Here is a 27748-nt window from a genome sequence, read left to right as displayed (position 1 = left end):
TTCGTTTTACAAATTGGAAAATGTATTAAACTAATCAAACAGCACGGATTTTCAAGGAGTGAGACTAAACAATTGATTTTAGTAGAACCAGTAGCTGGAAAGGGTTGAGAAGCTAAGAGAGTACATACATTTATTTTGTGGAACCTCAGTACATTTCTTAAAGTAGATCTTCTTAGAGCAGTCTAATACTGCTTTTCATTTCTAGTGAGTAATAATGTATGTCTACTGACAATATGTGGGAATTTAGCATACAATATATACACATATACAAATGCACATTTTACACACACAAAATTTAATGTGGAATTAACATTAAATTATTCTGGAATTTTCCTAAATTTTCTTATTTTTGAATAAACGAAATAAAAATGTATTTAGTTGGAAAAGAATTACACCATTTTACATGTATATTCTTTTGATTTGTTTCCTGTCAGCACGTGGTTTTACGGGAATAATAAGTTAGTTGAACATACAACTAATAAATGAAATTCCTCTATGGATTTCAGGAACATCAACATCAAAATACCAATTGTGATTTCCGAAGTTATTGTTAATAGTGTGGTTATGTTTGTTCGTTTTTAGTAAATAATATAAACTATTGGTTGGTATGATTTCTGTTCTTAGTTGTATGATTTATTATGTGTATTATTTTTAGCAATATTCAATTTCTGGTTTAGTTTTAATGAAGGTATTTTAAACTCTTTTATTCATTTATGTCTGAAACTTAGGTTAGCATATTATGTAAATGAGACTGTGTTGTGTTATAGAGAAATTACTTTAAGCTTGTCATTTTATTCTTAATGTTAATGGAGGAACCATAATTATCTAATTAAGGGATGACTTTAATAAACAGCCTACACTCGTTATTCGATTGCTGCTATTGAACAATTTGATATACTGTCCCACTTCGATATGTAAAAATTACATACAATAAGAGTTTTAAATAACAGTAACGAGATAAAAACATTAATTTAACAATAGCATTACAAACTAACGTATGGCCTATACTTATATATCAAAGAAACCTTACAATATTACAACTTGCCCACCTTGATATCAATGAGTAACCGCTTTTGTGAAATGGAGGAAAGAGTTCTCCCCGTGGGTTACCAGGAGGCAAATCCAGATGTTGAAGCCAGTTAAACAGTCACTTGTGAGAAATATCTCACATATTTTCCTCATATTCATCGCGATTTTCAAAGTTTACAATATTAGTTACTTCTTGCTGTTTATTGTTTACATTAAAATTACTGAAACTAATAAGTTCAAATTATATTAAGTTAAATGAATTGTAATATCGAATTATTCCTTCTGATAAAAACAATTGAACCATTTGATATTTGCAATTGACTAACGAGTGTAGGCCGCTTATAAAAGTCTACCCCTAATTAGAACTGGTTGCTTATTTAATGATTTAAAAGTCTGCTTTTATTCATCTTCTCTATAGCTATCAAACTGATTAACCTTTTGAGCACCATGGATTCATTACATGATTAGTGTCTAGCCCTTTTGTCATAGACATTCCAAGTGTTTCAGCCCATAACACACCATGCACATATTGAGTTCCAGAGTTACTTTATAAGACGTTTATTCTACTAACCAGCATGGGTAAAGAATATATAAGTTCACGTGAACATTGCTCCTGAAAAGTTTGGAAATTGGAGAAATTTGAAAGAAACAACCCTAGAAGTGTGGAACCAGCATATTATATGTCGGTTTTGATTTATGTGTGTTGTGCGGAACCAGAATATTGTATGTCGGTTCAGTTTTTCATTAAAAATAATTATTTATCTTCAAACAATCACCATGTTTTTGGTATCATTGAAATTGTGAGATTCCACTCTACAATTCTCATAAACTTTTCTTTTTCTAACTTCAATATTACGGTCGTGGTGAAATGTTTTCTGAAGAAGTCATCATTTGAGTTGAATTTCACGGGTGGCCGGGTCAAAGAAATACGTCCTTTTCAACCAATCACAGCAAGTTACGTATTCCCTGCAAACAGTGTTGCCATATGTCAATAGACGCAGAATAAAATATTCTTTTTTCCAGTGCAAACAGAAAGTCATTAGAACGAATAGTTGATTTACTATGAATATTCTAAAAAAGGACAATTCTAAAGTTGTAAACCAGCATATTTTATGCAGGTTAGTAATAACTTTATTGATAATAAATAACATTCACACTGTTATTTATTATCAATAAAGAAAATAAAAAAAAGTGAAAGAAACGATCTACGGGTACAATCTTTCAGCGGTAAATTTAGTTCAGTAGGTTTTCGGCAGTGCGAAACGAAAGAGATGAATCACGGCGTCGCATCAAGACCAACCCAACCCATCCCTGTCGGCCATTGTCTTGTAACTTGCACCACAGTACATTACGCTTGTGTTTTTGACGCACAACATTTATTTTTAACTCAATTTCAAAAATTATTGAGTGTATTTCTTTCAAACATTATGTGCTAACATAATATAACAAGTAAAAAAATTGTTTTCACATTTTTTTTACATTGCAGACCAGATTATTTTTTATGAGTAAATTCTTCAATGTACGACTGTTAACAAAAAATGTTATAACTCAGTTCCTTTTCAAAGTATTTGAACATATCTTATATTTTATTTTAGCCAAATAAACATACTTACTAAGTGTATATATTAAAAAATTACATAAAAATAAAGTATAAGTGAAAATTTTTAGCTTGATTCTGCATTTTGTTACAGAATATTTTCATTTTTCAAAATATTTTTTTTTATACTTATAATAAAATAACAGTTTATTTTTTTTGTTTACTTTTAGTGTTTTCAAATAAGCCCAAACCCTTGTACATTTTTATACATTTTCACTTTTGTAAAAAAAATGACAAAATAACAATTTTTGTTTTATAGAAATTTTTAATATATTTCCTAATTTGGCATAAAATTCTCTACATTTTATACATTTAACATTTTGACCTTACTGTAATATCTCAATACCTTACAGAGGTCCAAATTTGAAATTTTCATATCAAACTTTTTGCAGTTTCTCATTATTTTCATGAAAATATATATTAAACCAAAGAATATCAAAACATTTATTCCTATTTCAAATAGTATAACTTCTGAGAAGAAAAACGAGATATAACCATATATGTTTTCTGGATATTAAGTATTTTTTAAGAATTTTTTAATAAACCCTTGCAACACGTCGAAAATGGACTGACGTTTTATCTTTGGTAACATGGACACACTTCTAGGGTTAATTAGACTTTAATAAGTGGCCTACACTCGTTATTCAATTGCTATGATAAATGGTTCAATGTGTTTATCTGAAGGATAATTCGATATTAGTTACCTATGAGGTTAAAGGCCGATCCGGCAAATCTCGAATTTGATGTTATTAACGTATTCTTCTCATCCTACTGAACAAAAATATATATGATTTTAGGGGCCGCAAATGACAAATAACATGGTGTTAGGGTGTATATTGATAAATAGTTAAGTTTTTTAATAATTTTATGTTCTGTATGTCTTGATATCTATGTACCTCAATGTTATCTGCGGGTGGGACTGATAGCGTGTCTCTTATCTGAGCGCTCAGGGGCTGTGGTCCAGTGCATTTCTAGATATCGTGTATTGTAGTTCGGATCGAGTGACTGCTTGTCAATCATGGATCACCCATCCACTAGTTCCGACGAATCGTAGTGAATTGTGTGTCATAGTGTTTTGTCGGGAAAGGTAGGAGTTTATGTTTTAACCGAAACGAGATTATTTCGTGGTAGTGGTAAGTGTTCTCTATTACTGTCCATTTATATATTAATATTGGGTTTTTACACGATACTGTCCCGCGCTGATGCCCGGAGGCTAACTAATTAATTTGTAGCTCGAAATTAAGAAAAATATTGTAATTTGGGTCAATCTACTCATTTCAGTATTCTTTTTTATTTACTTTTCCAAAGATGGTAGCGCATCCTATGACGTCATCACGAGGTTGAATCAAGATCACAAAAGGTCACGTAACGTCTGACGCGGATGTACAACATGGAAATACTGCTCCATGCGTAAAAAGTAGTTCCATTTTTTGTGTTCTACAACTTCGTTATTTTTCATTTCCATCCCATGAAACCTTATATTGTTTTGTTCAGTAGGATGATTCCAATAAGTTAATAACGCGAAACTCGTTTTGCCACTCCGGCTGTCACTTTCATAATTACCCAATATTACAATTTATTTAATTTAGCATATGATTTCAACTTATTATTTATAGTAATTTTTATGTAAACAATCAACAACAAGAAGTAACTAATATTTGTAGACTTTGAAAATGGAAATGAATATGAGGAAAATAAATGTAAGATTTCTTACAAGTGACAAGATTTGTTTAAGCAGCTTCAACATATTTTTTTGGCTCCTTTTAATACATGGGGAGAATTCTTTCCTCCATTTCACAAAAGCGTTTTCATATTAATATCAAGCTGGGCAAGTTATAGATATTGTAAGGTTTCTTTGATATCTAAGTCTAGACTGTAGTTGGTTTTGTTGTTATGTAGCATTATTGTAAAATTTACGTTTTTAAAATTGTAATGTACGAGAGATTCTTGTTACGGTAATTTATTATAACTTATTGTGTACGATTTTTACACATCAAAGTTGGATAACATATAGAATTGTTCAATAATAGCAATTGAATAAAGAGTATAGGCCGCTTATCAAAGTGTCCCTGAAACTTAAATAATAAAGCAACTATGAAACTAAATGTAAAAAATGTTAAAAACATAAATAAGACAAAATATATTTAACAATGTAGTGTTTTGTGGGCCAAATTAACAGAAAACGTGTGACTTGCAGATTATGTGACGAGTCTCAAGCGTCTCAACTGGTCACTGTGTGCTTGAGTCAGTCAGTGTACAATCTGCTCATAACACGACATCACAGTTCACCCAACTTTACTGACGGTACACTTCATCGTTGTAAGGCCAGTGTCACATTACGCGTAGTTGTGGTGGATTATGTGTTCGGAACATGTTGTCTGAGCTTAATCTACTAGCTACCATTGACGTATAGTGTCTGTCATCAGTTAGCGTCGTTGTAATTACCCGTGACGGGGGTTGCTCGTCACGCTAAGTCTATACTATTATATCAACGGTGTGTTAAAATAAAATAGTCTGCAGTATAATAAGGGCCCACCACGACAATCGAATCAGCGAACCAAATTATGCATTAGAAGTAGCTAAACCATTGAAGACAAAACCATTCTTATTATGGTTACATAAAAATCAATTTAATTCTAGCTATTTTTAATGTATTTTAACAATATTGTTTAAAATTAATTCAAACAATGTAAAATCATTTGTGTGATATTTAAGTGGGCCTGGCTGTAACTGTTTCTCCCATGTTTCAATGTAGCTCAGCTACTCGTCCGAGACAGTTGAATCTTTGCCGCATTTTTCAGTGGTAGTCACATTCCGTTTCGGTTGTTTTCGTTCTTGGTTCCCGCGTTGCGGTCGGCCTGTTCTAGGCCCATTGTGTACTCTAATATTTTTGTGTTTTGTGTTGTGTTATTATGTAACTGAGGTGATTGTATATATTCTACCGTGTTGTCTGTAGTGTTATACTTATTGCAATGGATTCTGCAGTGCCTAGTACCTCCGGTCTCAGCACCTTTGTAAGTAGAAATGTTGAAGAGGAACATGACAGTGATGGCTCTGTGGACGAAGTTCAAAGACTTGTTGACGATTCGTCTACTGATTCTTCATCACATGATAGCGACGATGATGATCAGCATGAAATTGTGTGCCCGACTTGGAGTATTTCCACCGCAGGTATGCGCCAGATTGAATTTCTAAGAACTGATACTTTGTTGGTGCCATTCCCGGGTAACGGTACTCCAATGGATTTCTTCAATCTTCTTGTTGACGATATATTTCTCGAAAGAATTTGTCAGTTTTCCAATTCTTATGCTTTCAACGAAGTTTATGCTAAACCTAACTTGACCCCTCATTCCCGAATTAATGCTTGGAAGGACATTACAGTGCCAGAGCTAAAAATATTTTTGAGAATTTTGCTGCACACTGGAACAATCAAAATCAAACGTCTTCAGCATTATTGGAGAACGGATTATCTTTTTAACTTTAAGTGTTTTAGCACGTTCATGTCAAGGGATAGGTTCCTGGTAATTTTGTGTTGTTTGCATTTATGTAGACACAATCCTAATGATAACGACAATGCTATTTAAAAAATCGAATTAGTTATAACCTATTTCAACAACAAAATGAGGAGTGTTTATTACCCTCAAAAAGAATTGTCTCTTGACGAGGCAATGGTACTGTGGAGGGGTAGACTACATTTTAGACAGTACATAAAGGGCAAGTGACATAAGTATGGTGTCAAACTATACACCCTACCAGAGCACCAGGGTTTTATATTGAGATTTCTTTTATATACAGGAAAAGCAGACAATGTTGTTGGTGGTGTTGGGCACAGCGAAAAAGTGGTTCTCCATCTGTTGAAAGACTACTTGGGAAAGGGACATGCTGTATATATGGACAACTTTCACAACAGTTACTCCCTAGCCAGCAAATTACTCTCTGAGAAGACCTACTGCACCGGAACATTGCGTGCTGGAAGGAAACATACACCTATGGAGGTGACAAACACAGTTTTGAAAAAAGGTGAAACAATTGCGCAGTACGCAAATGGAGTTATGATTGGCAAGTGGAGAGACAAAAGAAATGTTACGTATATCTCAACTGAACATGAGAACGATTTAGTAGATTTTGTAGACAAACGAGGTCGTGCAAAGAAAAAACCCCTCCCGATTGTCAAGTATAATGCTCACATGAGTGGAGTTGATCGCGCCGATCAAATGATGGCGTACAACCCATGTGAACACAAAACCATAAGGTGGTACAAGAAAATATTTATACATGTACTACAAATGATACTTGTAAATGCGCACAGCCTTCACAACATGAATCAACAAAATGTCCCTCTACGACTTCAGATTGGAAGTTATAAAAGGCCTTTTACCTCAACCAACTCACACCATTGAAACACCTCCTCAAAAAAAGAAAAGGGTTGAGGCTCACAAACTTGGAAAGATTCCTGGCAAAGACAGCAAAAACAAAACATTGCGAAAAAAGTGTAGGCAGTGTACTAAAGTGGGAAAACCAAACACTAAGACACTGTACCATTGTGGAACATGTCCGGAAAACCCTGGTCTGTGTATGGGTCAATGTTTTGAGACCTACCATGATTCCTTGTACTAACAAAAACATTCTGGTGGGAATGTATATAGTCTAAATATCATAACTAGGAATAATAAGGAAAAGGAATAATTACTAATATTAGACTAAGTGAAGTAAATTTATTAGTGGTTGACTTTCGAGAAGGTAGACAGTGCAGAACTAACAAAAAGTGCGGCCGGCCTATATGTGGGCCCGAGTGTATATAGTGTAAATAACATTACAAAAAACCAAAAACAAGGAATTATAACTGTTGTTAGACTAATACTGTACAATTAGTGGTTGTGCGCTTTTGAGTAGTTCGAAAATAACAACACTTTCCAGAAATGCGGCCGGCCCACATGTGGGCCCAAAACTGTGACGTCATTATTTCATCGAATTCAACCGGAAACATCCTATAGACCATCGTTCCTGTCTTTCAACCACCAAAGGTAAGTTATTCCACAATCAAAATATTCCCGCATATGACAAACCTAATTACGGATTTTCCCGCAGCGAATGTGTTAAATTATTACTTTTTAGGTACAAAAAAATAGCTCAATTAGGCCTATACCAGGGTAGAGTACGATAAGCGTACCCAGTTTTTATATCGCTTATTACAATCATCGATACTTATATATCGAATAACAGAACTGTCAATCGATATTAACATATCTGAAATACTAAATTAAAGTCACGTGTTTCAAATTAATAGTAATAGTTTAAACAATTACGTAATTTCATAAATAATAACGGAACCGTAACCATTAATCAAACGATAAAACTATGACAGGTGATAGGAAAAATGACATTTAAATAATAAAGTAAACATAACAAAACAAACTGGATTCTTGCGCAATCAAATCCAAACTGGTTTGGGATTGCTATCAGACCGGTTCCTCCCTTGCCAGAATCAACAATGTAACCGTTTGTTGGGTTCCTGGTCATGAGGGGATTCTTGGGAACGAAAGAGCTGATGCCCTGGCCAACCAGGGCTCAGCAACAATTATGACGGGCCCTCAACCGTTCTGCGGTGTTCCAAGGTGTGAATCCTCTAGGGTTGTCTCGAAATGGATTCGCGCAGAGCATGGGAGAAGGTGGAGGTTGCATCCGGGTTTGAGAGTGAGTAGAATGGTATTACAGTCACCTTCCTCCAAGGTGGCTTTGGACCTTCTCTCATTAAACAGATCAATGTCTTCTAAGGTCATTGGTCTCATTACGGGGCATGGTCACCTGAGGAAGCATCTACACAGAGTTGGCATCCTTTAGGAGGATCCGCTCTGTGGAAGGTGTAATGAGCAGGAGGAGACTGCTGAGCACCTGCTCTTTGATTGCCCTGCAATAGCAAGAGAGCGGTATGCCATCTTAGGTAGCTTGGATAGGGGTGGTGAATTTTCCCAGGAGGACTTGATAGGTTGTTTTCGGCGATTTGTTGAACTGCTGAAGTTGTAGACTGGTAGGCCTCATGGTGTTTCCGGGGTGCGCAAAACGCCCTTGAGGCTTAAGTGCATGGCAGTAGGCCGCCCCAAGGGGGGGGGGGAAACAAACATCTGAAACCGAGAAAGACACAGTAAATCATCTTTTAGTGTTATTTTACAGAAAAAACGATAAAACTATTCAGGGTTTGAAAAATTCCCTATCTCCTTACTACGAGGGGTATTAGAAAAATAAGGTTCCCATGATTTTTTTAAATAGACAGCTCTACATTTCTACTTAGTGTTATACATCAATTTAAAACTTAAAAGTCAAGCTATTTTTTCACATAATCACCGTTTCTGTCCAAACACTTTTGTAGACGATGCTCCAACTTTTCTATCCCCATGTTGTAGAATTCTGCCGCCAATCCTTTGAGGAATCGAGTAACCTCTTCCTTGACTTCATCATCGGTACTGAAGCGTTGGCCACCCAAGTGTTCCTTTAATTTTGGGAATAAGTGATAATCACTTGGGGCTAGGTCTGGGCTGTAGGGGGGATGGGGCACAATAGTCTAGTCAAAATTTGTCAGCAGTTCTTGAGTTTGACGTGAGGTCGAGTGTTGTCATGGAGAATCACCGCTCACACACTTTGTGATAGCCTAATTTTTCGGTTAAAATCTTATGAATTGTGGTGCTGGAAATCTCAGGAATAAGCAAAGCAAGTTCGTGAGTGGTGATTCTCCGATCTTCAAACAATAATCTCTCAACTTTTTCAACAACTCCATCTGAAACTGAAGTCTGTCCAATTCAGTTTTCATCGTGAATTTCCATGCGCCTTTCGTTGAATTCTCCACACCATTTCTGAACGTGTTGAACAGATATGCAGTTTTCCCCATAAACTTCGATTAACTGACGATGAATTTCAGTAGATGAAATCTGTTTTGCATTTAAAAAACGTATCACAGCACGAATTTCGCATCTAGCGGTAACAACGATAGGGAGCTCCATCTTCGAAGGCAGCTAGGCCGGCACTGTTGGACGTAGCGAGGTGCGAGTGGTATGGATAGAGAGAGGGACAGCTGATGAGTAAGACAGTGTTGCCAGATTTCTCCCAAAATAACGCATTCTGTCTCGGAAGCATAGGGAACCTTATTTTTCTAATACCCCTCGTATTTGTTAGTATACAGGGTGAGTCAGAAATATGGTAAAATATTTTAAGACGTGATTGTAGAGCTAAAAATAAGAAAAAAATGTTATATAAAGGTAGGTCCGGAAACGCTCCATTAGTGAGTAATGGCTGGCGAAAGATTTTGTTTTGTTTTCAGGTCACCTGGTGAAATTAAGTGATTCTGAAATGTTTTGTTTTACTTTTTAACTCAAATAAGGTGGATTTATAAAGAAAATCACCTGAAAAATCAAATAAAACCACTCTAGAGGTTGTAGTGCGAACAGTTTTTGAGAAAAAGTATGAAATTTGCCAAACATCTAATAACAAAAATACCTTCTTAAATGTTTGATGTCCAGTAACATTGTTAAATGATCAATAAACAAATTGTTTTTCCTAATACAGATTGTAGAGAATTTAATTCTGAAAACAACCATAATAAGCAAAGTCAACTAAATGTGTAAAAAGTTAGGAAATTGACTCCTCATGTATTACACTACACATAGTGCTGGATTAAAATAATGTGTATTATGTAAATGGTCACAATACAGAATTTGAATATAAAAGATTTTATAATAAAATAAAAGCCACTATATGGAGAGCATTTTTTTTTCTGGTACGAAGCAATATTGACGACGCTCTGTGCCAGTATTTGCTGGACCCAACTGTGTTCTCTGTTACGTTTGAGTGTAATAGTGATGATTCATTTTTCTAGGTGTCTGGTGTATATTTAACATTTGCTCTGGTTTGAAAAGGCTCAGCAATGGCAGAAATTGTAGAATTGAATTGTGAGGAATCAATTCCAGAATTGGAATCAATGATGTTACTTCTTTTTGAAAAAGAAGAAGTTCAGTGAGTATGACATATTAAAACATTGATATGGCTATTTTAGTACATATTTTATAGAACAATTATGAATTTTAAAAAATCAGCTTTTGATTTAAAAACTAGAAGTAATTCCAATATTGTAAGGTCTCACAGAAACAAGGTAATTACATAAGATAGAATCTAGATAATCGATCAGTAGAGATAATTTGGGAAGTATAAGAAGTACTGTAACCGTTAAAGTTTAAAATATTTAGAGAATGGTTGATAAACAATTAATTCGACATGCTTTTTCCCATGAATGTCTTTACAAGTTAAAACAGCAAGCTCACAGTATTAAAATGTAGCTTGTGAAGAAATTTTTGTATTTTACAAAGTAAAACCCCCAATAAGTAGAATAATATAGAATCTTATGCAAAAAGTAAATGTACCAAATTACGTATATAAAAAAATTCTGTGAAGGTGAGTATTCAAATTCAAAATAATCTTTATTTATTAGATTGTACATCAATGCAAAGAATAGCACGATATGTAAAATGCTATGAAAAGGCATCAAAAGGTCTAGAAGCATTGGCAACTGCCATTGTTCTGTTTTGCTTTTTACACTGCTCAGAGAATTTTTATTATCTTGTTAGGGAAGGGATTTAATATATTTTTAATGATCTTGTTGAGTAATGATTTTTCTTAAATGTGAAATGAATTATGTATTCTTACCTCGGTTCAATCAAAAATTAACCTATGACGTGAATCAAAACGCTCATCCAAACCGAAGCCATTCGGTGAACTCAATTTTACACTGTGGCCTACACTGATGGAGTATTATTATAACGTGGATATCTCCGAAACATAATGAATGACAATATCTATGGTTGATTTTGGATTTGACAGGGGTAAAAATGTCTAGTTAATTTGTCATTTGAATCAAAAAGAAGCATAACCAATGAATTTAATTCTAAATGAGTCTAAACTTTGGTCTGCCCTCATGGGATGATAGTAATTTGTTGAAGTACATAGAAAAGCCATATTTGAATTTGTCCACAGTATATAAAATCTGCTTTTTGATTAGCATATGTGATGAGATTAGCAATTGATTAGTCCATAAGTGACCTTGATCTTCTCTCAATTATGCCTAAGACAATATGATTCTTAGTTTATAAAAGCTCAATTAAACAAGGTGTATTGTAAAGAAACAAAGTTTAATTCAATTAAAATGTAATTTAAAATGTATAACAATTTAAAAAGATGATACCAAACCTGTCATGTATTTAAAAAGTTATTTTATATAAAAATTGATTAAGACAAATAATTAATGACCTATTATTGATTATATGCTTATACTAACAGTTACTCACGGCTTCCCATGCAACTTCGTAGGCTTTGCACATGTATGAGAACTTCTGATTCAAGCAAATTATATTTCCGACACCAATGTTATGTTTGCCTTGTTGCCATGATCAAGAAAATATGTAAAAAAGTGTATCTTTTTAGCCATTATAATTTACTCCGTTCTTAGCATTTTTGTGCCATAGTTGATTTCGCTTTGTTTCCCCAATCAATATGTACACACTCAGGTCTTCAGGTCTGAGAAGCCTGAGATGAGTTATATACTGTAATAGTCTTATATAAATTTATAATAAAAGATAAAAAATAAAACTACTCTGTGCTCAATAGTGGTTGGAGAAATGATTGAAATAAGAAGAGTTGATACTTATCAAGCTTACTCTATGCTCTCAAGACTACAGATATAAGCAAACTGAAAATAGTGATTAAATTAACAAAACATATGGTTGTCTATGTAAAACTATGTTTATACAGAAAAGTTGATTCTATTTAACAAGCTCTTTCAATCTATTTGGTGTAGTGCAACTTTAGAAACAAAGATTGGATTTTCCCCAACTTTAGAGATCAGTGGAGTGTAGCCCAGATGAATTTTCGAAATATGAATAAGCCTATATGATAACTAGGGACCCTAAGAATGTCCATCTAAAATTTCAGGATAATTGGTGGTTTAGTAGTTTTTATGTGATGTGATTTATGTTTCATTTACAGAGCCATAACAAACCAAAGAAAAGATTATGAGTATAAAATGCACAGGCAAGCAAAACGCAAAGAAGATTGTATGAAATATATAAAGTATGAAATGCTGCTCATGAAAACAATCAAACTTCGTCAAAAGGTAATATTATCATTTTAGTTATATATTTAAACATGTAAGATATGTAAAGATTATTATTTTAAGATGAGCTAGGTATATTCTATTGAACTTCATTTAAGCTTAAAAAATAAAAATGGTTAATATTATTATTTTTAAGATTAGATACAGATAGATATATTCTACAGGTAACATTTAAGCTTAAATCTCAAACTATTTTTGGAGAAAGTTTGTTCCAGATGTATTTTAGTAGTTCACATCAAAGTAGGTCCGTGTTATAGTCTTTTGGCTATATGCATTTTTGCAAAATTTCTTAAAATATATCTGGTTCTTGTTAAAATAGTTTGTAATTTTCTTGTTTCAGAAAAAAGGAATACAAAAAAATGCAAAGATGACAAATTTAGAGTTTTCTCTTGGTAGACGCCTGAATAAAATGTTCATCCTCTCAATCAGGTGGTTTCCCAATGACATCAAACTGTGGATAACTTACATCAAGTTCTGCAAGAAGATGGTTAGTAATACAGTAATTTTTAAAACTGTCTAAAATTAGGACAAACAACACAAGATATTAAACTGTTTATTGGAAGAACAGATTTTGAGTATATATATATATATATATATATATATATATATATATATATATATATATATAACTCAGCTAATATTTCGTTGATTACAAATAGTTCTATCTAATGATTTATAGTTACCTAAAAAACAAAACTTCTAGAGGGAGAGTATTTTATAAATATATAACATAAAATATATTGTCTGATCAATTAATTTCTATTTCTTTTTATAAGTTACTAAATTTATACCTATAAGGTCTGATTATTTCCAGTGAATCTATATATATATATATATATATATATATATATAAATGCGAATGTTTGTTTGTATGTTCCGTTATAACTCTGGAACCAATGCACAAAGCGTCGTGAAATTTTGTACAGTGATTCTACACGTTCCTGGAAGTAACATAGGCATACTTTTAGAGAGGTGGCTGTTTAAATAGTTTATTTAATTAATTTTTTAATTATAAATTGTTGTTGATGTTAGAGTGTTTTATATTGGATCCGACAGACTGCGCTACGACACATAATACAAAGCGAACTGATACTTAACAGCTGTTAATACTTTCAGCTGAAGTTCATCAAAGAGGCAGAAACATTTGTTTACATTTAAAATTTAGAAAATTTTTATTGTAAAGTGCTTGATCAGTAGTGTAATGCAGGTTGCATAGAAGACGTCATTGCCTAATTTTAAATTCAGATTGCACCAATGATCAATAAACTATCTAATGCAATGAAAATACTATTAAACGCTATTATGAAAACAACCTCATTGTAAAAATCCGTGAATGTTTGCACATAAGGTAATCGAATTTGGTTACATGGAAGGTAAATGAAAAGAGCCGAAAGAAGACACTTGTGATCGAAATTGGGTTTCTTTGATACATTTTCTTGAAGGCACACTCCTAAATAATACTGGAAATATCTTAGACAGAAAACTAATTTTAACAGACCGAGTTTGATTCTTTATAACCTAATTAGTTTACCGAGATTCATCCATATACATTAATTGTTCTGAATAACTTATCAACACCTAGCAAAAACCACGAAAGATAGGGGCAGGAATATGGTACATACCTTCATAATGCGCCCAAGAGGCTCACGATGGAACGACTATCAATTATCTCAGCAATGTTTAGAATGTGATAGAAAAAGAATAAGTGAATATAGTGTACTGTTTTCAACGGGAAATTGCGTGCGAAGCCGCAGGAAACAGCTAGTTATGTTCTATAACAAAGGATTTATTTGTTATAGTAAAACATATTGTATGTTAAAAGTTTGTGCTAAATCAACATTGTAAGAATGAAATCAAGTTAATTATGTTTCATTTTGATATCATCCCTTGTTTTTAATCTCTGTTAGTGTAGATTTCTAGTGTTAAAACATGTTTTAATAAAATTTTCAACTTATTAAAATTGTTACAGAACTTCTTTGCAGCGGCGAGTCGCATTTTAGAGCAAATGTTGGAACTGCATGGAGGCTCTAGACCAGAACTATTCAAAATGGCAGCAAACTGGGAGCTGAATGAGTGTAACTGTATAGAAAAGGCAAGGAAATACCTAATGATGGGGCTCCACTTGCACAAGGACTCCAAAATGCTTCTCACTGAAGCATTCAGGCTTGAGCTGATTGATGCTGACCGAAATCGAAAAGAGTGCATAGGTAAGACCTTCCAACTTAAATATTACTACACTATTTTATAATATTATAACTTTGAAAAAAATTTCCACTTTCCCACATGTTCAGTGTAAACTCACTTCGAATAAGCCCTAAAAGATTTACACCCGGGAATTCCACAGAACAGTTGAGGCTTTGTCATGTTGGATGCACGACCCAGGTTGGCCGGGGCATAAACTCTTTCGTTCCCTAAGACCCCCTCAAGACCAGGAACCCAACAAAAAGTCACATTGTTGATTCTGCCAAGGAAAGAAACAATCTGATAACGATCCCGAACAAAGTTTAGAGTTACACACACACAAGGGTCTAACGCCTTCAACGCTGTCTAGCTAACTGTGAAAATGCTGATGGTCAGTTAGGCTACACTAACGCTCAGCCAAATCCCATAGAGGGATATGCACCAATCAAACATGATATTGTCTATATAGGAATGTAATTACATGAAAATCTTCAAGTGCATAGCTCAATTTGTTCTGGATATATTCTGCGGAAAACAGATGGACAGATAGATAACCAGAAGAGGAATTTTTTTTGGTGAGCAGTGAGATGAAGCAGGGAGTGAGGTCAGGTATTTATTTATTAGTATATGTCAGTATTTAAAATAAATAACTTTAGCCACTTATAATAAACAATATTTCACATACTACACATAGGACATGGTAGGCTACAAATTAGCCACTAATTTCTGTACACTTTTAGTAAAGCTATCAAGGTAACAGCTTAGGTTGGCATTTGTGCGTGCACAGTATTTGGAAGTGGGGGGTTGAGGAGTCAGTGAAAACCAACTCGATATAGTGAAATATATATGACAGGATGTAACCGAGTCAGCCCGATTTTTAACACCACTGTTAGCATGTACCATGTCTGCTCTAGTACTCAATGTTCAGTGTGCATAAAGAAAGGATGTTAGTAAGCAAACCTATTAAATTAATTAAGAGTGACTTTTCTAAAGAGTTGTGACATAATACCATCTTTTGCCAATGAACAGTTATTATCAAAAGCCTAATAAGTAATCTATTTAATGAAAAATAGAAAACAGTGAATCTTGGTAGACCTATTCCTAGTGTACTAAACTTAACACAATTAAATAGAAAGTTTATTCTGCATTTCAAACCGAGTTCTTTAAAAACATTGAGTGATTAGCAGGGATAAAAAATGCTACCTAATATCTTAATTACCAAATGGAAAAAATGGTTTTCAATTCAGAGTTGATGTTAAGAGTAGTTTATAATATGATTCCTAGGAGGCAATTTTCTCAAAATTCTCCCCCATACTATAGTTCAATTCATTCTCGAGATATTCCACTGAGCCATAGGATTTACTTGGTAACCCGTAGCTAAATTCCCTTGAAGCCAAATGCACCATCATCGAACTCAATGTTGTCATTGTAAAAATGATAATGCATGCAAAATTTCTAATCTGTAACTCAATTAGTTCTCGAGATATTCTGCTGAAAACAAACAGACAGGCTGACAGACTGTCTGTCAAGAGGAATGGTGCCAGCCCTCTATTTTTTGTTCATTTAAGACAAGAAGTTGATGAAACCTCTCATTTCACTCAATCCTTAAAGAAGGTTTGTGCTTTCTTCAGGTGACCGATATTCAGGATGGGTGAGGTGGGGGGTAGGGGTCGCCTCCTGATGAGATCCCTGAGGAGAGATAGTAGGCAGTATATCTCAGCCATGTCACTTTGGAAGAAGGGGGGACTAGCTCTGTTCCAACCTCTTCCAGTAAAAGCGGGTAGGGGTCTTAAACTCCCTCATGTTTAAGACTCCCAACAGCTTTTAACACTAAGGGAATTTCACTAACTCCAGCCACACACTCCAGTTAGCTGTTTTGTAACTTTCCATTCTCTACAGTAAACTAGACCTATCGATCAACACTTTTACTAATATCTTGACACTTGCAGTTAGTAATGGGTCACTCCTGGACGAACATCCATAAAGTTGCTCAGATGTAAATGGCTACGGTTTTTATTGTACTCAGTGTAGGTTTAACTGAAAGTTATAAATCAGCCAGAAGTGAACCTTCCTGCGGTATCAGTCCTCTTAGTGATTGTAAAATATACCAAACTTCAAATCTATCACTCAATTCATTCTCAAGATATCTTGAAGACAGTTAGGCATTGTTACCGCTCAGCCGAATCTCATTGAGGGATATGCACCATCATCGATCTCAATGTTCCCTATTAAAAAATGAAGCTTCATAGAAAATGTCAAGTCTGTAGGTCAATTCATTCTCAAGATATCTTGAAGACAGTTAGGCATTGTTACCGCTCAGCCGAATCTCATTGAGGGATATGCACCATCATCGATCTCAATGTTCCCTATTTAAAAATGAAGCTTCATAGAAAATGTCAAGTCTGTAGGTCAATTCATTCTCAAGATATCTTGAAGACAGTTAGGCATTGTTACCGCTCAGCCGAATCTCATTGAGGGATATGCACCATCATCGATCTCAATGTTCCCTATTTAAAAATGAAGCTTCATAGAAAATGTCAAGTCTGTAGGTCAATTCATTCTCAAGATATCTTGAAGACAGTTAGGCATTGTTACCGCTCAGCCGAATCTCATTGAGGGATATGCACCATCATCGATCTCAATGTTCCCTATTTAAAAATGAAGCTTCATAGAAAATGTCAAGTCTGTAGGTCAATTCGTTCTTGGGATATTGTGCAGAAAGGCAGAAAGAAAATTTGTCAGTCCCAAGGTTTTGTTGCTCAATCAATAATTAATGATAACAAATTGTAATCAGGAAACATGCCTTTTCATTTTAGAAGTGATAGCTCATAACTTATAGCCAGCAGCATTATATGTTAAAGGATCATCACAAACAAGCCAATAAACTTATAATTTATGGGATGTCCTTTTTTGCTAACCCTTCAAACTAAAACTAATTACTGATTGGAATTGTTGTAAAAATACTAGGTATTATACCTAATAATTTAATTTCCAACATCTTACAACTTTCACACTTAGATCTTAAGATTAACAATTAGAAATTCATAATAAATTATGATGTTGACACCCTTTAATAGTAAAGCCATCAGTACTTGTTAACAGTGAAGAAAACTCTGTTGTCTCACTTGTCAGACAAAATTTTAATTTGTCCTTCCTTCGACCATGGACATATTAAGGCACATGTCATAACTATCCTTGCACTGGCTGTTTTATCGAACCCATCGTTTGAGTGGAGGGGGATAAGCAGACTGGTGCAATAGAAATAATGTTATTAATCTGGTGAAAAAATTGATGAAATCTACTTGACTGTTGTTAAGCAAAGCCAGTCATGATCAATATATCTGTGTAAATATCCTTGTTGCAAACCACCTTCATACCTCCATCTCATCTCATGAAGCAGTAAGTGCTGACCAATCTCCAGTGCCTATATCACAAAGTCTGTTGAAAATGTTCTTATAAATTTATGATTGTTGTAGTCATATAATAATAAATTTATAGAAAAACTTTGATAGGAATACATTAGGAAGTAGGGGAAGAGGAGTGACGTAACATCTGCGTCTTTCTGTACCATTGCTATCCGACTGGTTTGAGCTTATAGTTGCATGTGTGGAATGCCTATCTTGTTTATGTTATATTTATTATTTATTAAATTTTCTGTGTTTTTTCCAATTTTTGTTTTGTTTTTATTTTTGATATTTCATGATTTTGTAACACATGATGAGATATGCATCTCTGAACATGTAGATAACCAATGAAGAAGTGTTTTTGCAAGGTAAAGTCCCATTATTTTGTGTTTAATATTCTTTCCTAACTTTGTTCCAGAAAAGAAGCTACCGCTGGATCCAACAAACAATCACTTAACTTCACGGAAAGCAGAGTTCATTTATGATTGCTCTATAAAAAAATTACATGATGTAGAACTCATGAATGATCTCTTAAACATTTGTGGCCAGTATGATTTTGCAGTCAGGCTACAAAATAAATTGAACACGTAAGTATGTGTTAATTTTTAACTGTTAAAATACAAGTTAACCCATTCCATTTCAATGTGTCTCATGTTCCAGTGGGCACGAATTAATTTACGTGTTGGCAGCAGAACAGTGTTGTTGCCCACATCGAACAGCTGGTGTTTATATTATTATTATTATTAACAGCACATAATAATACATGCAAGTGATACTGCAAAATGGTAAACCATTGGCTGTAATAAAAACAGCTAAAGAAAAAATACATCAATAGTGCTGCATAGCGGAGAGTAAATTCAGCTAATTCTTCAACTTCTACATTATTATAACTGCAATCTATAGAATATTAATAAATGTTTTTAAGAAAACTAAAGAAAGGCCATTATTAAAAAGATTAAGCAGAATAGTAATGATGGTCACGCTATCTACAAGACATTATCAAAAGTATTAGGAGGAGAAATTAAAACCAGATCACTATTGTGACCTGAGCTCGTCACCTTGATGCTAGACCCGCTACTGCATGACGAGATATTTCGTCTGAGATCTGCAATGGGTTTACATATTGAGGTTAGATTGCTAAATGCTGTAGGTGAGTCACGAAACGACCCCTGGTTTAGTATACGGTGCAGTTGTATATTGTAGTGGTATCATCTTATTTTGCAGGCACTCAAGTCAGTAATTACATCTGCAACATTAGTGCACATGATTAAAGTTAAGAGTCTCAAGAAAGACGATTAGCACCTTGAATTTGCCGATACACAAAGAAACCAGGAGTCGTCTTGTGACTCGTCTACAGTATGTTGTTGATGCATTGCTTACCAGTATCTTGATCTTTTGACTTCTAAAATTGATAAAAAAGGAGGATATATTTGTTTTCTTTTGTATATTTTTTGAAAGTGTAATCATTTGATTGGGCATGTGAGTAAGTTCCTTTTCAAGATATCTGATTTGTGCCTTGATTACTGCCTTGGTTTAAAAAAAGAAATGATTGTGTTTTTAAAAACATATCTCAATTAATGTTGTGTGATGACTGAAAAAATACTTATAGACTATTCGCAACAAACTCTCTTCTATGTTACTTTTAACAGATAGGGGGAAATAAATAATAATACTGTGACCGTACACTCACATTCAGAGTATATTTCAGATCCTATTTCTTGTTGAAAAGTTGTATAGTTTATGACTTGGGGCTACAACAAGTGGTCAGTTTATGGTTAAAACTAAACAAATTACCTGATGATTATTTACCAATGGACATTTTATATTCTATTAATCTGTACAAATGTTTGTGTTCCTAATTGCAGTGATCTATTTGAGTATGAATCAGATGAAAGGATGTGGGATATTATTGCTCAAAGAGAACTTAACAACACAGAAGAGAAGTTAACCCCCAAAGTGAAAATAGGGTAAGTACAAAAAACTGGATAAGGTGTTAATTGAAAGTAAGAAATAATTTCACAGCTAGTTCATATCACTTATCAGTCATTGCTAATAATTAAACATTATATGCATGCCTGTGAGTAATTCATACATTTCAGATGATTTTAAGTTTTGTAGAGAGAATATGTATTCTGTGTACATAAAGAAAACATGCTGTAGGATGAAGTGTAAAACACTTCCTTGGCTGTATCTTAGTGGACTTAGATACACTAGATACCTAGATACACTAATGTCAGCCAAAAAGTAATGGTGGCAATTAACTGCGGTTCACAAGTTATAATCCTGATGTGGCTTGTATCATGTTACTCTGGTCAACACTTATTAGAAGAAACGTTTTGGACAGTTAGGATTAATATCACTTTCTTTTTACCCATTGTGTTTAAGTGTAACTGACGAGTATAAAATTGATGTGAGAGAGGTGAGACTGCCCCCTTCACTGTCCCTTGTAGCACATGAATTGATGCACAGTTGTATTTGTGCTTGTATACAATCACGGTTCTCTCTTGATGTTATTGAATCCAAAATCTATTAAGATGTCAAATCTGTGGAGTCCTCCTGAGACATGACATTGTATAGAGTTCGCCATTGTCATTTTTAAGCTTCAATAAAACCAGAAGTTTTGATGATGAGACATTTGTTTTTAAAAGCCAATGTCTTTTGAAGTTAACACAAAATATAAATTAGCAAATAGCTGCATCAGCAGTTACTAAATATAATTACATCTTTTACATAAAGCACAAGGTCTTGTACTTAAAGTAGTTAATGGATCAACAGGAAGTGCGTGACTCTGTATGACACAGCGGTGAAGCGCCTCAACACCCCCAAGATGTGGGCTTACTATCTGGACGCTCTGCTAGAGCTAGCGAAGGACAGCTCTGTGCTACCCATCTACAAGCGGAAATTGCTAATGACTGCACTACAGAGGGGAGCCTCTGCTGGCAAACTCACAGAGAAATACTATCTCATTTGGGTAAGACTGTTGTAACTAACTGATATCTGAAATTTTTGAGATACAAATTGTTATTTTAGTTAATTGATTTATTTTGATATTTTCTTAAATCAGGAATCATTATTTTGTGCTAGCAGGGTAACCTACAGTTGACATTCATACCAAGAAAGTGTAGTATACAAGTGATTGTGATCATGATCACAAGAGTAGCCATACTCGTAATCACTAGGGGTTGTACTAGTTAAAATAATTGTATTTGTGAATATTAGTTATCCAGTTTAAAAGATCCATCAATATTTAAGTGTTATTTCAAATGTCAAAATAAATTATTTGAAATTCATAAAATATTTAACAAATGTATGTTGATAATTTCCCAAGTATAAAAGATGCAGGTAATATATATTCCCTGGTCTCCCAAGAGTTTTTTTGTCTCACGATTCCCTATTAATTATGATTAAATGCCCTATCAAACGTAAACATTAATATTTAATCATCTACGTATATTTATATAAATACCTTATAAAAATATTTTGGTAACAAATCCTTATAAGATCTGGAAATTTTTCTCAAATTTTCTTTAGTTTGTATCTAAGTTAGAATGGGGAATTTTTAAGGTATTTAACACTGGCTGTTTCACAATGGTTAAGCGTTATTCGTAGAAAGTATGATCAACCTATAAAACTTATAAAATTGTTATAGTTCGTTTATAGTTTTGAGTTGTATTAACCCTTTGCAATCTGGAGTGCACTAATGTGGCTAAAACTTATCTCTCGCTCAGCTGGATGGTTGTCCTCTCAGCTTGCCGGGCCACACATAGTGGCCAGCAGCGTTCTGCATCACCACTAAGTGCTTGCATAACCATGTACATCACTTTGACGCAGGTTTAAATGGCAATATTTGACCTTCGGCTCTTTAAATGAATGACATTTAAATGAAATTTCCATATAATTCACAAAGTTTTTTAGCTTCATTGTTGAAAATTTATCGATTGGTTATTTATTATTTGCTTTGAAACAAACCAAGTAATATGTAATTTAAAATTTGATTTATTTAAAACTATTTTTATTTGCGAAATAAAAATACAATCAATGTCAAATAGGTCACATGATTTAAACATGGATATAAACTCGTTTCCTTATTTTGAGCTTCGTCGATAAAAAACAAATTTTAACAATGTTTACTATGGTATGTGCTGCAAATAGAGCAATATTAATTTAATTACTTATTTTACCGAAAAATCCAATCACAACTGGATAATGGTTGAATTTTATAACTGCAGAATACAGTGGACCACATGAAGTGGCCTTACAAACTGAAATTCAAAACAGTGAGTGCTGTTAGGTTTGGCCCACCAAGCTGAGGGTTAGGACATGGTCATAAATCAGGGATCTGACACAGAGAACAACCATGGCTATCCTCATGGTCCGGTGATCTGAGAGAATAATCATTAAGTTTAATGGTGATCGCAAAGAGTTAAACACTTTTGGAGGCTACACTATTAATATGGATCAAGCACACCAAGCTAAACTAGCCTACGTCAACAAAAATGTTTTATATATATTGCGTTGTTGCGCAATAAATTTCCTGTAATGTAATTTTTTTGTGAATTAGCATATGTATCTATATACCAATATATTCTGGCGGCTTGATTTAGTGGTGGCTATCCAGAGTTCACTTCATGAAGGAAATAATAGGGACCTTACCTCAGAATGGATCACTGTCAGATCTCTAACTCAGAATATTTAGGGTAGTGGGTATGGCCTTTCAACAAGTTTTGGACTCGGTAAGCTCCCTGAAAAAACAAAGAAAAATTGTGCCAGATATGCTCAGGTGACAACCACCCTGAAGGGGAAAAAGAAAAGGTTGTGCATAGTGTGTGTTATGTTTGAGCAGGGTGTTCATGCTGAATGCCTCATCAAGCATATTTGCCAGGTAAACACAAGTGAAAAACTATACATATTGTGAAAAACTTTTTCTATATTTTGTAAATTGATTGTCTGAGCCTAAAGTGAGTTTTATGACACTTGAAAGTGATTGTTTTCTTTTTTTTTTACTGAAAAAGTACTTTATACTGAGTGTTTAAGAGTTGCCTCCTTAAATTCACATACATTAATATTTATTTTTTTTTTGTTATAACTTAGGCATATTTTATCCAAATTACGTAAAAATTTTCAGGATCTGTTCATAATTATAAGTACTTTTAAGATATTGTACTATCAATGTTAATACAAATATATATGGTATATAACTCTAAATTTTTAAATAAATAGTAAAAATATCCAGCAATTACTATTCAAAACTAATTTCAATCAAGTATCATAATTTTTTAACCTACAAACTTTCAAACCAAACCCTACAAAAACGTCATGGCTGAACAGTTGTAGAAAAAGTTTTTAGTAATTGGCGAACAGCCAAAGGGTTAAAGAGAAGAGAAAAATCAAGTATTGAAACTATCCTTCAGTATAGTCTTTTAAAGATTTAAAATACTCTGAAACATGAGTGCATGTGCTATGTTCAGAAAATAATATCTCAAAACTAAATAGGACTTTTGAACGTTTATAACTATTGAAAGATTGTTTTTGCAGGTCAGTCACCTGCAGGGACCAGAGAAACACAAGAAGCTGGTGGAGGTACTGCAAGGGGCAGTCAAGAAGCTGCCAGAGTCTGTGACGTTGTGGCATACATTGCTGAGAGTACACCTGACCAAGGGAGAGGAGGTTCAGGCCAGTCAGGTGTTCGACCAGGGAGTGGCAGCACTCACAACACAGTCCCTGCCACTGTGGAAACTGATGCTGCAGTTTGAACAGATCAAACGACATAACAAGGTGAGATAAATTATTCACTCCTACTGGGCAACTGCTACTACCAGTTCTGATGGTGCATATCCAAGGTTAAAATATGGCATTTGTTAGTGTTACTCATAAATATTAAATATTCTATTCTTCTAAGAGGCGGCCTATTGCCATGCACTGAAGTCTCAAGGGCCTTTTGGACATTCTGGACGTACACTGTGTAGCTTACCAATTCACAATTTCAACAGTGCTACAAAAGCGCAGAAAACAACCAATTAGGCCTTCTTGGGGAAATTCATCACCCTTATCCAGAATGTCAAAAATGGCATGATGGTCCATAATTTGTGGACCATGCAAGTTATAGAAAAAGGATAGACATCAGCTATGCCAACTGGGTACTACATGTTTAGACACATACATGTGTGTGTATGTGTCTGGGGGGGGCATATGTATATGGTTATTCAAGTTTGAGATCCAATGTTTAGTTTGAAAGTTAACTGCAGTTAATTTACAAATAGTAAACAAGTAACAAGGCAATTGAATTACATTTTATCAATTTTCAGATAATCTTTGTAATGTGGTTCACTTATTCATATCAGTTTTGAATAACTTGAAAAACTATAAATTATTTTAATTTTTGTCTATATTTTTATCTCAACCTGGTTATTTTTTATCTTCATTTGTGATATTTATTTTGTGAACTTCAGATTGAGGAGATATTCAAGAAGAGTTGGACCCAGTGTCCAGAGATATCAGGTCCACTCAAGCCCATGTACCTCGAGTGGCTAGTACTGACTCAGGGCATCGCCATCGCTCGGAAAATGTATGACCAGATGTGTGAAATGCCTCCTCCTTGTCTTGAGATGCACAAAAAGATGGTGTACTTAGAATCCATCCAACCGACAATGAACATGAGGAGAATCCGTCAGAGCTACACAATTGCTTGTGCCCAGTTTGGCTTCTTGGATGTGGGTAAGTACTAGGGACAAATGTACCAAGATTTTAATTCTATAGTTGCCGGACATATCTGCAGTTGATTATAATCATGCAATCGTTTATTCGTAGACTCATTGATTATCTTGTAAACGTGACTTTTATTAGTTTGAAGAATTACAAACTTGTGGAGTCGGGAAAAGGTTTCATTGGGGTTTTATTAACTTTATTTTTGATCCAAATTAGACAACCACTTGCATCGTTGAATTCTAGAGATCCTTACGGTTCATGGAGTGATTCAAAAAATTAAGTGAATTAATATTTAACACATTTATTGACATGCCAGAGATGCACCAAATTTAGGTGTTACCCAGATCCAATGCAGTAGTAATTTTTGGCATTTATCCTGATGAAACTATATTTTTATATAAAAATGAATATAGGACTATTAAATAGTGTTATTACAGCCACTTTTTAATGATATGCAATTGAAAAAGCTGAATAGATTAGAAACAAATACAAGTAAATATAATTATCTAAACCTAAACCTAAACAATTTTTAAAATATTAGATTGCTCTTCATATTTTTCCTTGACTTATTAATTTAATATCTCTTTCTGCATGTATAGTCTACTGAAATGTTGAGTTTGCATCTTTGGTATACCATTCAGAGTAATGAATTGTTATAGTAAAGAACAAAGAGGAGTTTTAACCATGTAGTTTCAACGGACTGATTGTTGATTGGGCTTTAGAGTGTATCTATAGCATGTTATGGAAATACAATTTGTTGAAATATATTTGTTGAAGTGCCACGTTATCCATCAATTCGTCGTATTGTCACTAATATATTTGTTGTACTATAAAAATGAAAATTTTGACACGATTTAGATACCATTGAAATCATTAGTATAATTGCCATTTACAGGTGTAAGGAAGTATTTTATAATTATTTTATTTTGGTGTATATTATGCTTTAAGCCTACAAGTTTCTTATTTATTAAAAATTTCTTTACAATTGTTTGTTTTTTCTCTGTACAGATGTGTGGATGGACCATTGCAAGTTTGAGATCAACAGTGGAGACCCGGAGAGAGTTAGCGAGATTTACTGGCGGGCTCGTAAAAACTTGTCCCCTCAACAGTTCGAGACATTCCTCTCCGAGTTCAGCCTCATACGCACCGTTCCTATCCCTAATCCTACGCCCTAACTCCAAAGAGTCTCTTTTGTACATTAAATATCAATTGTATATTTATCTCACTTAAGGTTTTACGATTAATTAATGTGGTATATATATAGCTATAGCTGTGTTTTTGATCACTGTTTATGTTTTTCATATTTTAGTAGAATTTAAATATAATAAATATATTATGTGACTTATTGAAATTTTTATTGTGTACACCAATAAAGAGATACCTAATCTCTTGTACATTTTAATTTGATGTTAAAATTTAATCATGGTGTTGAAACATGTAAAACTACTTTTGCCTTGTGACTTTCACAATTAAAACTTTGTTAAGTTCGGATTTATTTTTTATTTGAATTTTGTTTAAAACTCAGTTAAGGAAACATATTTAAGTTATATTACTGTTTCTTTCTATTCAATTTCTTAATATAGTTATCAAAGTATGCATCTTTGTTTTGAAATATCCATCTGTAAATAATTGCTGTTACTTTAGTAAAAAGTAAAGAAACTCTGTACATTTCAGATTTTTATCAAATGTATTTATCTCATTTAAGATTTTACGACTAATTAATGTGGTCTATATAGCTATAGCTGTATTTTTTGTCCATGGTTTACATTTTTCATATTTTAGCAGAATTTAAATATAGTAAATATATTTTGTGACTTTTTTAAATGCTTAATATGTACACCAATGAAGAGATGCCTAATCTCTCGTACATTTTAATTTGATGTTAAAATTTAATCATGGTGTATGAGATGTAAAACTACTTTTGCCTTGTGCTTTTTACAATTAAAACTTTGTTAAGTTTGGATTTATGTTTTATTTTGATTTTGTTTAAAACTCAGTTAAGGAAGCATATTTAAGTTATATTGCTGTTTCTTTCTACCCAAGTTCTTAATATAGTTTTCAAATTATGCATCTTTGTTTTAAAATACCCATCTGTAAATAATTGCTGTTACTTTGGTAAAAAGTAAAGAGACTCTGTACATTTCAGATTTTTCATTTATCCTTCTCTTCTCTACTAGAACAATACAGTATAACTTAACAAACCTACTGATCTCCATCCTGGAGACAAAACATGGATTGTGATTGAACTTGTCATTTGTACAAACATTGTAAGAATATGAAAATTTCATTATGTATAATATAGGCCTTTAATCCTTTGAGTTCGACTGAAGAGGATTGACTTAAGTACAGGATTCAGTCTTCAATAGTATTACAAGCCCTATTGTATTCATAAATAGTTTCTTTTGTTAAAAGTATATAATACAAAGATATTTCTATAGATAAAAGGCAAAGCCCTCACTTTTAATCACTTACTTATCGCTAATTCTCGAATATTCCCGATATTTAAAAACGTTTATATTTCACTCACATTTACCTCATGACCTAAATAGATTTCATAAAGATCAAACATCTATAGGGGTTGAAATGAGATTGCAACCCGTAGAAGAATTGTATTTTGTTTTTTAACTTCTAAGTACTCGCTCGAAAGATTAAATTTGTCACTAGTTTTATGCTCTCAAC

At 33.6% G+C, this 27748-nt stretch overlaps 1 protein-coding gene across 2 annotated transcripts; it reads left to right on the top strand.

Annotated features, from left to right (window-relative positions):
* The first annotated feature begins 478 nt into the window (after positions 1–478).
* Positions 479–27209, top strand: LOC124352852 (U3 small nucleolar RNA-associated protein 6 homolog). 2 transcript variants are annotated; one of them, XM_046802561.1, is made up of 11 exons: positions 479–601; positions 10494–10630; positions 12653–12779; positions 13120–13266; positions 14749–14986; positions 18783–18951; positions 20230–20331; positions 21140–21335; positions 23900–24139; positions 24814–25078; positions 26078–27209. In XM_046802561.1, exons 2-11 carry the CDS (start codon positions 10542–10544, stop codon positions 26242–26244), a joined length of 1740 nt encoding a protein of 579 aa, XP_046658517.1. In that variant the 5' UTR covers positions 479–601; positions 10494–10541; the 3' UTR covers positions 26245–27209. The 2 variants fall into 2 exon arrangements, with proteins under 2 accessions (XP_046658517.1, XP_046658518.1); XM_046802562.1 differs by lacking the exon at positions 479–601 and adding an exon at positions 7544–7650.
* The last annotated feature ends 539 nt before the right edge of the window (positions 27210–27748 follow it).

Source organism: Homalodisca vitripennis, chromosome 1 (assembly GCF_021130785.1).
Source record: "Homalodisca vitripennis isolate AUS2020 chromosome 1, UT_GWSS_2.1, whole genome shotgun sequence".
Lineage (NCBI taxonomy): Eukaryota > Metazoa > Arthropoda > Insecta > Hemiptera > Cicadellidae > Homalodisca > Homalodisca vitripennis.
The sequence above is the reverse complement of the archived record's forward strand: the minus strand, read 5'-3'. Positions and strand labels throughout refer to the sequence as shown.

Coding starts and splice junctions, on each gene's coding strand:
- LOC124352852 (XM_046802561.1), top strand. CDS start 10,542: ATGGCAGAAATTGTAGAATTGAATTGTGAGGAATCAATTCCAGAATTG. Junction 12,780..13,119: donor CAATCAAACTTCGTCAAAAG/GTAATATTATCA, acceptor TTCTTGTTTCAG/AAAAAAGGAATACAAAAAAA. Junction 13,267..14,748: donor TCAAGTTCTGCAAGAAGATG/GTTAGTAATACA, acceptor AAATTGTTACAG/AACTTCTTTGCAGCGGCGAG.